Here is a 13059-nt window from a genome sequence, read left to right as displayed (position 1 = left end):
TGTAGACTGTTTTGTTGTTTTTTTCTTGTTGCAATTTAATAGCAAACATGCAAACAAAACTGCTACTAGTGACTTCATGAACACATATTTTCGGAGCTATTTCACTGCCTTTACTCCTCCAATTATAGCCGGGTCAGAAAACCAAACTAACTTCCAAAGCAATGCTTTGACATCCGAGGACGTCCGTCGCATTAACACATTAACCGTAGCAGTGGAAACTGGGACGATCACCGTCAAGACTGTGATTCCTTTAAGGCAATTGGAGGACCCTAAAGAGCTGCAACGGAGTCTCATTAATGCTTGATATGAAGTTTCTCGGGGCGAGAAGTGGAGTGACGTCGAGCTGAAGGTTTTCAAACGAGAAAACGAGCCGCAGGGCTCCGAGGGGCCGGCGCTCGGAGCTAACGTGCGATTGAGCTAAGTTTTTCCGAGGAGACACAGCTGTCGATGAATATTTATGAGCCGAGACAGTTGGCGTCTTGTCTGTTTGCTTTTCTCAATGAACTAGAAACGCCTGAAAGCATTATGTCAGACACTCACGGCGAATCAACACACAGCAAGGAGCCGGCGAATTTGCATGCATTTTGGCAGAGAGGCTCGGTCGCCTCGGCGCTCAACACAGACGTAGACGTAAACGCACAGATAGTACAAAGGCTGTGCTTTTGTTGGTTGTGTGTTTTATAAATGAGATGACCTGAAATAATGTCTTTGTTTTGGTTTTTTTGCACATCTGACTTGCTTTGCTTTACTTTCTATATTTTTTTAATAATGTTTTAATTAAACACCTGCAACACAAAATGTTGAGCTTGTTAGAGGAATATCTACAATGTTTTTAAAAATACCTTTTGGGGTCTTCTAAGATTATATGCAGTATCATCTTTATGCCAGACATAGTGGGATTTAGTCCAAAATTTTAAACGTTTTCCTAAACTGGTCAAAGTATTTGCTTGTGACAAACGCAAACAGAATTTCTTAAGGCTTTTTTTCATTAATTTATGTTTTTTGTGACTCTTCAATCAAGGCCAGATTTGTGTTGACTATTAGCTGTAGGGCTGAAACGATTAATCAGATTAATCCTGATAAATCAACCAGTGAAATTGTCATGAACTAATTTATGTATTGATGTTAAGTTAAGTATATAAAGAGCTGAGCTTTTCACATTTTGAGGTTAGAATTAATTTTTTTAGTTGCTACAAATGGTTAAGATTTCACTAATGACGATACAATGTTTATTTTCTTATTTGAAAAATCATTTGTTGATCTTTTAATGTATTTCTAATAATGTACGAAAAAAGGACTTGAATGAAAAATCTGCGGAAAATATCAGTTAAAAAAAAATCCGATTAATTGATCAATCATCAAAAATAATCCAATCAAAATCATCATTAGAACCTAAATCTTCCCACCTGAGCAATATATCTCTGCAGCCCCTCCAGCGTTAGGCTTTTGATTGTTGTTTCCACAGTGAACATTCAGTATTGATTAAATGACAAAACACGTACTTGCTTCAGGCTGTAATGATATTAGGTTTAGCTCTAGCTAACCCCTCACTCATATCCCACAGTCCTGGTGCCAATTACGAAAGAGGAAATTAAAGTCAGACAAAGAATGAGGATCCACTGCCGAGTGAATATAAAATATGTGAGCATGACGGCAGAAAGGTCACAGAGGTTGCAGAAATGCCGTTACGATCCCAGGGGCCGCCTGGGGACTAAAAAAAAAAAAAGTGATTCAATAGGTGCTGAAAGGTTTCCAGTACAGCATCACTGTACTGGAAACACACCCACAATGCTTCATGTTCCTTCCCGAGAATGGGAATGTAAGCCTTCCGTCTAAAAATCCTTTAAGGAGACGATTCAAATCCTCAAGCGAAATAATAAAGGCACCACAACAGCCTGGGAGTTGAAAAGTCTCTCTGCTGAGAGTCTCACCTCAAATTTCCTGACGATGCTGGAAAAAGCTGGGCAGCTTCTGCAGCTCTGCTCCAGTAAGGACATGCTGCGGTCGTACTCAGAGATGTACGTGTCAAACACTCTGAATTCGTCCCGGCGAGACAGGACCACGTCCACCATCTTCTGGTTCTCCTCCCTTTTGAGGTGAAGATTAAAAAGTAAATCAAGTGCATTTAGGATTCAATGCAGAGCATCGATGTGTTTCACAGAGCTGGTAGATAAAAAAAAAAGTGACATTTCTTTTTAATGCCAGGCAAGCTTTCTGCAAAATTAAGTAATGTTTAAACTTGTAAACAAGTGTCTGTAAAGGTGTCTAATGACGTTGTTTTAACTCAATGGGAGCCTAATGAGAGCCAATATGTTGTCACTTAGATCAGAAGTTGATGTTTTATATTCAAAAACTGATCAATTATGTTACAAGGAGAGTGTTCTGGGGCATCTTAAAAGGTTTTTATCTAAACAACATGGTACTCATAGAAGTACTGCTTCAGTCAAAGTAGCATTTAAAATGTAACAACACCTGCTGCTAATGCCCACTTATTAGTCCGTTAGTGATTGAGTGAGTGAACGAATAAACTACTGGGTTAACCTTTCGTTAAAGAAATAAAAAGCCCTGTTTCCTCCGCTTTAATCGAACTCCGGTTCGTTTAGAAAGTCCAGTTTGTTTGGGGAAGTGTGAATGTGCAATTGATTTCTGATGTGGACCAAAAATCGAACTCTGGTCCGACTAAAATCCTGGGTTCACTCTGAAAGTAGGAAGCGGACGATAGTGCAGGGCATTCTGGGTAAATACAATGAAAGTGTCTTGCTTAGGGGGGAGAAATGTCTCATGGTAATTTTTCTAAAGACAAATGAGAAAGCCTACAACCGCCAAAATTCGTGTTTACATTTCCCGAAGAAGGAAGTTGAGCTCTCGTCTTCTTCAGAGGTTTTCCTGTTTTTTCCTTCTGTGGTTCTTGCTGCAGCGCCACCAACAAATAAGGGAGTAAACAGGTTTTTTTTTAATGGTTTGTTTTGTTTGACACTGTGCAGTGTAAAAACGATCTGCAGCAGCTGAAAATGCAACAGATGTGGCCATTTTGCTCCCTAATGGAACCGAGTCTACTGGACTATCAGCTGTGAAAACGGCCTAAATCTCAAACCGTGGGGATCACAGAACATCCCGCTTCTTACCAACTGCTAATGCGCTCCTCCAGCTCCTCCATGATGCTGCTGTGGAGGGTGTAAACCTGTGGGAGCACCCCCAGTATCTCCCTCAGCCGCTGCTCATCCAGCACTGGTTGCCCTTCCTCGTCCACTGCCTCGCTCACCGCTGACCTAAAGTCCTGCGTGAGCGAGAGACGGACAGAGAGAGAGAGAGACGGACAGAGAGAGAGAGAGAGAGAGAGAGAGAGAGAGAGAGAGAGAGAGAGAGAGAGAGGAAAACAGGATTTGTGAGGAGAGATTTTTCAAGAAGACAATGCGGTTGGGACCCGTAACGCAAAAACAAGGAATAAAGGAAGTGCTTGTGAGGAGGATGGAAGGAGGAAGGGAGGGCAGGAGAAATGAAAGGTGCAGAGGAACGGGGGAATGAAGAGAGAAAAAAAATGGAAGGAAGGTCAGATCCTCCTAAACATCCTTCCTGACACCCTCCCTTTATATCATCCCCTAACTTTGGGCTCCGTCCAGGCATTCAGGAAAGGTGGCCCCCGCTTGCACGGCACACCAGGTGTTGCTGCATAATGACCTAACTCCATGATACAATGCCGGTTTGTACTAAACCCGCCGCTTTTCATATCTCTGCAGACAAGAGCCCAAGAATTTGCTGATATGCAGCTAATTTGGCTCTCCTGAAGTGTATTCAGTGCACATAAAGAATGCACAACTGGCATTAATAGCAGCGGAGTGAGTAACTAAAGGGACTCATTTGATGAGTTATGGCAGGAGGGAGAGGAAAGAAAAAAAAACAGGAGAGAGGATATTTATCTTCTCAGCAAATTAGCTCAAAAAGAAACAGAAAGCAGGTAATTTATTAAGAGGCGTTGGCGTGATGTGAGAAATATTAGCCTCCTCTTTGACCGACACTGCTGTGCAGCGAGCTGATGCTACTTCGTCCAAAGAGCTACATGTTGTGTCTCTAATAAGGCACGCGTGTCAAACTTGGGGCCTGCGGGCCACAACTGGCCCGCTGTAGCTGTTCATGTGGACCTCTAGGCCAGGGGTCTGCAGCCTTTACAGTAAAAAAACAAAACATATTTTTATCCACAATCTGGCTAAATAAAATGTATTACCTGACCTTTTGAAAAAAAAAAATCATTTTTGATGAAGATCCACTACACAAAATTTACTGTATTTTTAATATAGTAGATATTTTACTCCTACTTTTAGGGTTTAATAGAAAGAGAAACATAAAATGTTTTCAAAAAGATTAAATCTACAGTTTTTGTTATTGGGAGTTGATATCTGCACATCATTTCCAGTCAAACAACTAAAATAGATTTAGATACAAATTATGTTTTTAGGAATTAAATGCAATTGTTTCATTAAAAAAATAAATAAATAAAAATAGTTCAAACCTGCAATTATATTTTTTAAAACAGTTGTTTTGTTATCATTTTTAGTCAAAGCTCGATACAAGAGGGCCACATTAGTCTAACTATAACAGTTGTGTGCGTAGACATTATTTTGTCAGTCAAATCATATATGTTTTTATTTGTAGAGTGCCAAATTGTGTGCGTCATTGTGAAAAGATGTTAAATATTTAACAAGTACAAATCAAAGGCAGAGAAAGATGCAAGATTTTCAAAGTTTCACAGCATATTCTGCCACAATGTGAGGACATTCGTGATCTTGAAAATGAGTTTGCCCCCCTGCTCTAGGTATAGGGCTCATCAATTTCAGTTTCGTGTAAAACCAAGACACAGAACAATCGTCGATGACCCGATCCGCATGCAAGATACCGCCAAGAAGGTGGCCAGAACAAGAGATCTGAGCTCACAATCAATCAGACGCGAGTTCCCCTTAATCACGTCGGCCGGTTGAAAGAGCAGCCATGTTTCTGCCTGACTCCGTCTTCCACTTTGTGTGGCTTCGACTCTGTTAAGGTAACTGAAGCTTTCGGTTGAGCAGTCAGTTAGTCATTCACAGCAGGCTGCTTGCTGCCTCTTTCGGGCCAAAGGGGTCGCAGATTAGCACAGAAATGGCCTGAGCTTCGTGTGCTGAAGCCGTTATGGGGGGAGAAGTCGTTTAGAAGAGGAGCGCGGCCTCCCTTCCTATGTGGAGACAGGCTCTGGAAATTCTTTGTATTCTTGTTATTCCTTATCAAACAATGGAACAATAGCTCATGTGTGCTTCTCACTTAACGCTGCACCTTGTTTTTTTCCCAGACGGTTTGTTTGTACATGCCGTGCCGTCTCTGTGTGTACCGCCACCTCACCCCCGACCCCCGCCGCCTCGGCTGAATTACCCACTTTCAGTTTAACGATGACCGTCGAACAGCCGCTAATAACTTAAAAGATCACAGTCTGAAGATTGACAAGCAATAACAACCTGATGCATAATCATATCTGTGAATCACCGACAGAGTGAACGTCACCTTTAGCATATCTGGAGAAACCCATACCTCTTTATTCCTGTCTTTTCTTATTTTCATTTTTATATATATATATATATATATATATATATATATATATATATATATATATATATATGTTTTAAGGGTTTTTGATTCATGGTTCTTCAGACTTTCTGGGACTTTCTGGGAGTATTCAGTTTTTACTGAATACCGGTTGTTTTTTTCAGACACTATCATTCACATTAAAAGGTACGTTTATATATCTGATAGATCATAAAAATAAACAATATCCCAAACTTTTGAACCCCCACTAAATCGATTTAATCCATCCTCTAAAATTGACAAGTTCAACAGCTGCAGCAAATACAAACATACCAAGACATGGCCGACCATCTGAACTAAAGACTGGGCAAGACGAATAATAATAGTAAAACTAAAAACACTTGTGTATTGTGGATGAGCTGCAGATATCAATAACTCAGGTGGGGAAATCAGTTAATTTATGATGAACAACAATGAAAATGGTGACATCATGCTGTGGGGACGGGAAAACTGGTGAGAATATAGCCATAACTACAAATTAAAAGATCTAGATCAGAGCGTATTTCAGTATTAGAATGGCCTAGTCAAAGTCCAGACTCAAACCCAGCGGGAAATCTGAATTTAGAATTGCTGTTCACAAAGCCTGAACTGTTTAGAAAAGAGAAGAGTGGAAAAAATGTCATCTGAAAAACCCAAAGTACAGGGGGGCTGAAAATAAAGGCAAGCCACACTTTTCAGAAACTAATTAGCAAAAATAAAAAAATGTGCTTTCACTGAAAAGTTATGATTAACAACTGATTAATAACAAACTACTGTTTTAAATGTGAACAAGTCCAACAGGTACAAGTATCTTTGTAACCACTTTAACTTATTTGCACCTGTTGCTTGTTTCCCAGGCAACACAAAAAAATCAACCGTGGCTCTAGACTTTTGAACAATATTATTACAATTCGTACAATAAACACTCAAATACAAACTTTATCCATCAATGTTCACATGAAGATGTAGCCTCTGGTTCTGTCTGTGCTTCAGCAGGCAGCAGCTAATTTATGAGTAAGGCTATTAGGTTGAAGCTACAGGTTTCAGGTCATCAGATGGGCCTGTTGTTGTTGTTGTAAATATTTATATTACTTAATGTTTAAAGGTATTAGGTCTAATAAATCGCTGCAGTGAAGTCACCGGAAGTGTCATAAAACATAAATGTCATTCTTTCCTTGTAAATCTGCAGTTATTTGATGTTGTTTTGACAGGAAGTGAATGAGAGGATGGAAAAAAAGAAATATGGTGTGTGTGTGTGGTCTACACACTAAAATCACCCTCCCGTCTCAAAAACAACAAAAAAACTCCAAAGTTCTCTATTTGACCGGCCGCATGGTCACGAGAAAGATCAACTTTTTTTTGGTGACATTTTTACTTGGAGGGATTTTTACCTTATTCACAAAAGAAACATACAAAACACATTTGTGGTGTGAGGACGTTGCGTCATCCTACAACTGACCACAACATGACAACTTTGTCAAGACCAGGAAGTAAACCTAGCTGCAACAACACTGATAAACTCAAAACCGAACATTACCAAAGGAAGGAGGGAGGAGGAGGAGACAGAGACTGGATGTGACACACACCCACACGCACACATGCACGCACGCACGCAAGCGCACGCACACACACACACACACGCACACACACACACACACACAAACACACACACACACACGCAAACACACGCACACACACGCAAACACACGCACACACACGCACACGCACACGCACACACACACACACACACACACACACACACACACACACAGCATAAGATCCAATGAGTAGATCTTTAAGAAATCTTTAAGCAGGACAGATATGAGGTCCATTTGACCCACTTTTGATCAGGCAGAGAAGATTTCCTTACCTCCTGAATGTGCTTGAGGGAGCTAACATGTCTGCAAAAACAAGAACATAACAAGATCATGTAAAAACTGTAAAAAGAAACCCTTAAAAAAATAGAGTTTTTAAAATTTTTACTACAAATTTAGCAAAATTATTTAAAAGGAAACATACAAAGCCTCGCAGAAGCGTCCATACTTAATTAATCTCTTTACAGTTTTTGACTTAATTGCATCAGTAAGGAATAATGGCATTTGTAGGCTGTGATGTGTAAAAAAAACCAGGTAATATTATTTTGGAAAGTTACTCCAGAAATTTTGATGAAATAACACAGAAGCGTCAAACAAACAAAAAAGAAAAACAACCAAGACCAACTGATTTTATTGGGCTTACCCACAAAACCTAGCCACTTACATTCTCTCCGAGTCAACAAGCTCTTTGGCAACGTAGAACGCTCTTGAACGCCCATCAATCTGCGTGACAGGAAGGGAAAATTGTGGGAGATTAATGAAAACAGTTCATGTTTAAAGGCCTTTTTGTGGGGCCCTCTCGAACATTAATAGTGCCTGCTACAGCGCTGCTAACCAGTCTGACGAAACACCGAATTTACTTTTTTTAAGATTCACGCTGTCAACATAAGACTGATTATTTCATTACTCTGCAGCCCCGACTCGAAAGCCTTCTCAAATTGAACATGTTTAAATTCAGATGCATTATTTATGAGAGGCTGTATGAAAAACTGCCCCACTGATTTAGAGGCTAATTGCTGCGCCTCAGAACATGAGAGCAAAAGCAAAACATTGAAGCTTTTATGGTTTTTACCAAGGTGACCAATGTGTGTGTGTGTGTTCAGAGTTAAATTTGCTCGTTTAAAGGGACACTGATCTTTTTATAGTAAAATCAAGGGCGCCCTTCCTTCTGAAATATTTCTTTTTTTTGTTCGATTTATTGTAACTTTCCTTTGAAGAGTAAGAAAACAAGGAAATGCACGTCACATGATCAGAACCGGGGGTTGTTATTGTTGTGACAGCAACAGGATGGGTGGGGTCCGTCTTTGAGCTACTGTAAAAGGTCTGCTCTTCATTGTACAAACACAGAAGGGGGATTTCAAGACCCATCAAATACAGACTGGAGAATAAGCTCCGACACGAGGCTGAAGAGAAATGAAGGGTTCGGCCACTAGGTGCTCATCTAATGGTGTCAAAATGAAAATCCCATCTACAGGTCTATTAAACACGATTATGAATGCAGGCTGTAATGATTCAGGTGGCTTCACCGGGCGTGCAGTGAACGTACAGGGTTCCATTACCAACTCTGCAGGGGCTGCTATGAGATTCTCAAAGAGTGATGACCTTGGATGAAAATCACCACTGTTTGGCAGTATCGAAACACAGCTTTAAAACAAAAATGTGTGGCGTTTGAACGTGCTCAAATGACTTAATTTAAAACTAATACTGCAAAAGTATTACAGTGAGAGCGTCTACTTCTGCTACTTGGGCGACAATATAGAGTAGCAGCTAAATTTAGGAGTAGTTTACAAGTGAACATGAAATTGGCATGTGTCGATCTGGAAAACGTTACAAAGGTGGAGGGGTTGGAAAATATTCTGTGGACCCAGGAGACGAAAGTGAAACTTTCTGAGAAGGTGAGCGTCATGTAATATCTGTTGTACAATTAAAAACATTTTATGGTGGATATGACCCTCTGCACGTGACGTCAGTGTCTTCGCCACTCGGCCCGCTCCGCCATGAAGGACGTCAAAGCAACCTATGCGCTCCCGTAAAGCCTGTCAAAAAACACACATCTGGTGGCCTAATATGGCTTTTATTTAGTTGATTTCGTAGTAAAAATGGTCAATGGGTGCTGCACATCAGACTGCACAAATAGATAAGGGTGAAAACCAAACTTGTCATTTTATTGTAAAACTTTTAACGAGATAGCGGCCCTCAATCACAATGACTGTCAGCCCTCGGTGTAATCACGGATTTGCAGCGAACACTTTTTACAAGGTAAGAAGATTAACATTCATATACTTTATAAGTAAGAATCATTAGAAAGATATGAAATACCGCATTATGGCGAAGGTACGCGCCTAACCATCAGAAATAATGGAGACGATGCCGCACCGTCATGTAGCCTAGCATATATGGAAAAAAAACTGGTTAGAGTCTCTTTTTCTGCTTAAAACCGGCTGCTCCGGTTTAAGGGGAAACGCTGTTTATGACATATAGTGACATAAATCATGTGGTGTGAATTCGGGCAAAGTGGGTAATTTTATCAACAGGAGGGAGGGAGGAAGTACGGGTCGGTTTCTAAGCTAGCTGTTTCAAGCTTCTGTAAATACCGCCGTCTACGAGCCACAACCAGGTGCGTTACGCTCAAAAACAAACAAGAATAACTTGGGTGAACAACTTAAGTTGCTCAGTTCACTACACCAGATCTTCACTTGCGACGTTTTTTTTTTACATAAATGTGCTCGAGGTGCTGGGGTAACAAATCCAGAAATTTCATGAGAAAAGGAAAGAAAAGAAAAATTACAAATCAAATTCATCACTCAAGTTTATAAGTTTCATAGCTTTAGAGTTGGTGCATATTTTTAAAGATTCTAAAAAACATCTTACATAAGCTCTAAAGACAGTGAGGATGGGTTTGTTTTTAGCAAATTTACAGGCATGTATGTGGAACTTAGCCAACAGACATAGTGTTATTGGAAATACCAAATAAAACATGTTTAACATTTAAAGGAATAAGTACATTACATATCCGACTAAAGAAAACATTAAAATCACACCAAAAGGTTTTGCTAAACTAGCATTCCCAAAAAAGGTGGGTTAATGTTTCTTGTTCGATGTGACAAAAGGAACAGAGAGGATCAATATTTGGAATATATTTTCTCAGTATTGAATTTACAGGGTAACACCTGTGCAAAATTTTAAGAGATACCTCGCGTACTTTGTTTGAGATAAAAAACTTTCTTGGCAACAACCATGTTTGTTCCCAATCAATATCTGAATAATGATTGTTCCAAAAAAATATAGAAGCAGGTTTGCTAATGGTATTCCTCTGGATTATTTCTCTAAAATGTTTATTACTGGTTTTGATACTAAGGAACGATTCTGAATTACCAATAAATAACTCTGGAAATTTGGGGTATTGGAACTTGCGACATTCGTCATGGCACCTCGAATGATTAAGTGATGTAGTTACAAAGGGTCAATAGGTGAATGCAGTTGTCTAGCTTAACCCTTGTGTCCAGAAATGGGGTCCAACCGACCCCACACACGTAAAACTTGTATAATTTTCCACAGTTCTCTACGTTTGCCTCAGTTCTCATACGCACAAGGGTTATCCGTGCTTTGGTCGTACAGCATTTTTCTTTTTGACTGGCATAGTCAAAGCCTGGACTTAAATCTAATTGACATGTGTTCGTATGCCCACAAATGCTGTTTATGCTAGAAAACCCTTTAACTTGGGAGAATTTAAACAATTTTTAAATAGTTGGTTAAAATTCATCCACATTGAGAAAACCTTCTTGCCACTTATCACTAAGCTTTGAAGGAAGTCTTTTTACACTTAGGGAGCCAAAAACAATCAGGATCTCAAGAATTGTTTTATTTTGTTAAGGAATTAGTTGCACACACACAAATTAAGACACTGGCTGTATCTGAGCTGGGAAAATCAGCTTTATTTACCTTTTAGTAAATAAAGTTGATTAAAGGTAATAAATTGAAAGTTTTATTTTATGTTTGATTGTGAACATATGTATCAGTTTAGTCTTTCCTCCTTGAATACAAATGAGAAATACATATATATCCAACATATATATCCACTCACCTGTCGGTCATAACTTTGCTCCAAGGCACCATCTTCCTCCTCTGAGGTACGACCGTGGTCTTCATCAGCTGATAGCCCGGCAGAGACCGGGTTCATGGGAAAAGGTTCTGTGTAGGCACTGCACAAGACATAAAAAGACACATTTAATATAGCAAAACCTATTATCATTATAACAGCTTCTATAGAACAGGATCACTGTATTAGCAATATGGCACGATGCTTTTTGTTTTTTTTTCTGTCGGGAATGCAAAGTGGCATAAAGCACACTCCATCTCAGACTCAGATTTACAATGAAAGGCCACTCACTGCATTCCCAAAGGGCACATTCAGACTCGGTGCTCAATTCCCAGTGCCTTATAAATGTATGTTTTTCTGCTTCCTTTGAGTGTCCCTAAGCATTTCAGTTTTCATAAAGAGTCCCTGGGTGCTTAGGGTGTAATAATCCCTTTCCTGATTAGGTCCTGAGGAGATGGCAAAGTTGTTAGAAATCCTTTTGTGCGGTGCAGGAGCTGAGGGGATATGCTACAGACGATTTCTTGTGTAATCCCTTCTAAATGCAACCTGCACTAATTAGCGATGCCCTCTGGCCCATTATGACCCTTTAAGTATATCTGACAGCATCACGTCATCACAAAACTGTAAATACGACAGGCATCGGCCGATGGCTCTAATGTCGATACAGAGCTGCTGCAAAATGAGAAGTCCAATGCAGTGCCTCATTGAAAAAAGAATTTGTTATTGACTAATGAGGAGTAGGCTATACCTCCAGGAGACTAAAGGTTATAGGAGTTATCTTTTAGACTCAGTTTCCTTTCAGACATACTCATACTTCACAAGGATCTCTCTGTAGTTCAAGTTCTCTCTCTTTCTCTCACACATCCAAGCCGCCACCTATAACAGCCTTATTGGGCGGGCCGGTGGAAGCACCTACGGCCCATTACTCACGGTTGACCTCAGAGTAGTCGGATCGGCGTAGCCGGGGCTCCCGGGTTTGGCTCAGAAGGGAAAAAAAAGAACTGTGGGGAATTGCTCTTCTTTAAAGTCATTCTGCCGCTCTGATTTATTGCACTATCTATAAAACGACCGAGAGCAACTCCACTGAGGACTTTCACCTTCACCTTTTCGTCTTCAACCTACAATAGCACTCCAGTCTTCAATTATTCAGAGGAACATTTCACACAAAAGAAGAAATGTAATCAAATAAAAGGAAAAAAATGATTGGGATTGCAATATATGTTAAGCTTAGCAAGTTAAACCAAACAAATTAAACCGAAAACTTGGACAACTATGAGAAACATTAGATATGGGCCCGGAGAATAAGACTTTGGAAAAAGACTGTTAAAGCAAAGTTATTATCCCAGCTGGCTGTGTTGGTAACACGACAAAGTTAAATCTAGTGTGTCAAATTTAAAGGCGGGCACAATAACGGTGGAAAAAGAGAGACGTGTCTCACCAGCCTCCGCTAAATTTGATGGCGCTTGTAATACACGATTCAATAAAGTAAACACTCCGTATCAAAATATATATTAGAAGAAGTCTTTTTCCACTTATAATGGCACCATTATGAGAAAAAAAGACTAAAGGTGCTGGTTCATTAGCTTGCTAAGAGGAATGGGATACTAATGGGGGATTTGGAAAATGTGCTCGAGTGTTCGCTGTCTTTAGTGAGGAAGGTTATTTGTTTACTGATGTTGAGGTGGCGTCTGTACAAAGTAATAATATATTTTCTTTATGATTGCTGCTGTGATACATGTGGTCTGTTTGGGATAGGTGAAGGATAATTTTTCAACTGCA

The 13059-nt window shown here is 39.9% G+C and overlaps 1 protein-coding gene across 2 annotated transcripts in view; it reads right to left on the bottom strand.

Annotated features, from left to right (window-relative positions):
* fgd5a (FYVE, RhoGEF and PH domain containing 5a) overlaps nucleotides 1-13059 on the bottom strand; it is a 40588-nt gene that overhangs the window by 13469 nt on the left and 14060 nt on the right. For both annotated transcript variants that reach the window (XM_008409583.3, XM_008409582.3), the window contains exons 3-7: nucleotides 11266-11383; nucleotides 7846-7904; nucleotides 7457-7487; nucleotides 3126-3277; nucleotides 1932-2088 (exon numbers count right to left, since the gene is read on the bottom strand). In XM_008409583.3, the coding sequence (XP_008407805.1) occupies nucleotides 1932-2088; nucleotides 3126-3277; nucleotides 7457-7487; nucleotides 7846-7904; nucleotides 11266-11383 (517 nt within the window). The remainder of the gene's footprint in view (nucleotides 1-1931; nucleotides 2089-3125; nucleotides 3278-7456; nucleotides 7488-7845; nucleotides 7905-11265; nucleotides 11384-13059) is intronic.

The sequence above is a fragment of the Poecilia reticulata genome, chromosome 5 (assembly GCF_904066995.2).
Source record: "Poecilia reticulata chromosome 5, P_reticulata-male-v2, whole genome shotgun sequence".
Lineage (NCBI taxonomy): Eukaryota > Metazoa > Chordata > Actinopteri > Cyprinodontiformes > Poeciliidae > Poecilia > Poecilia reticulata.
Note: the sequence above shows the minus strand (reverse complement) of the source record. Positions and strands in the feature narration are given on the sequence as shown.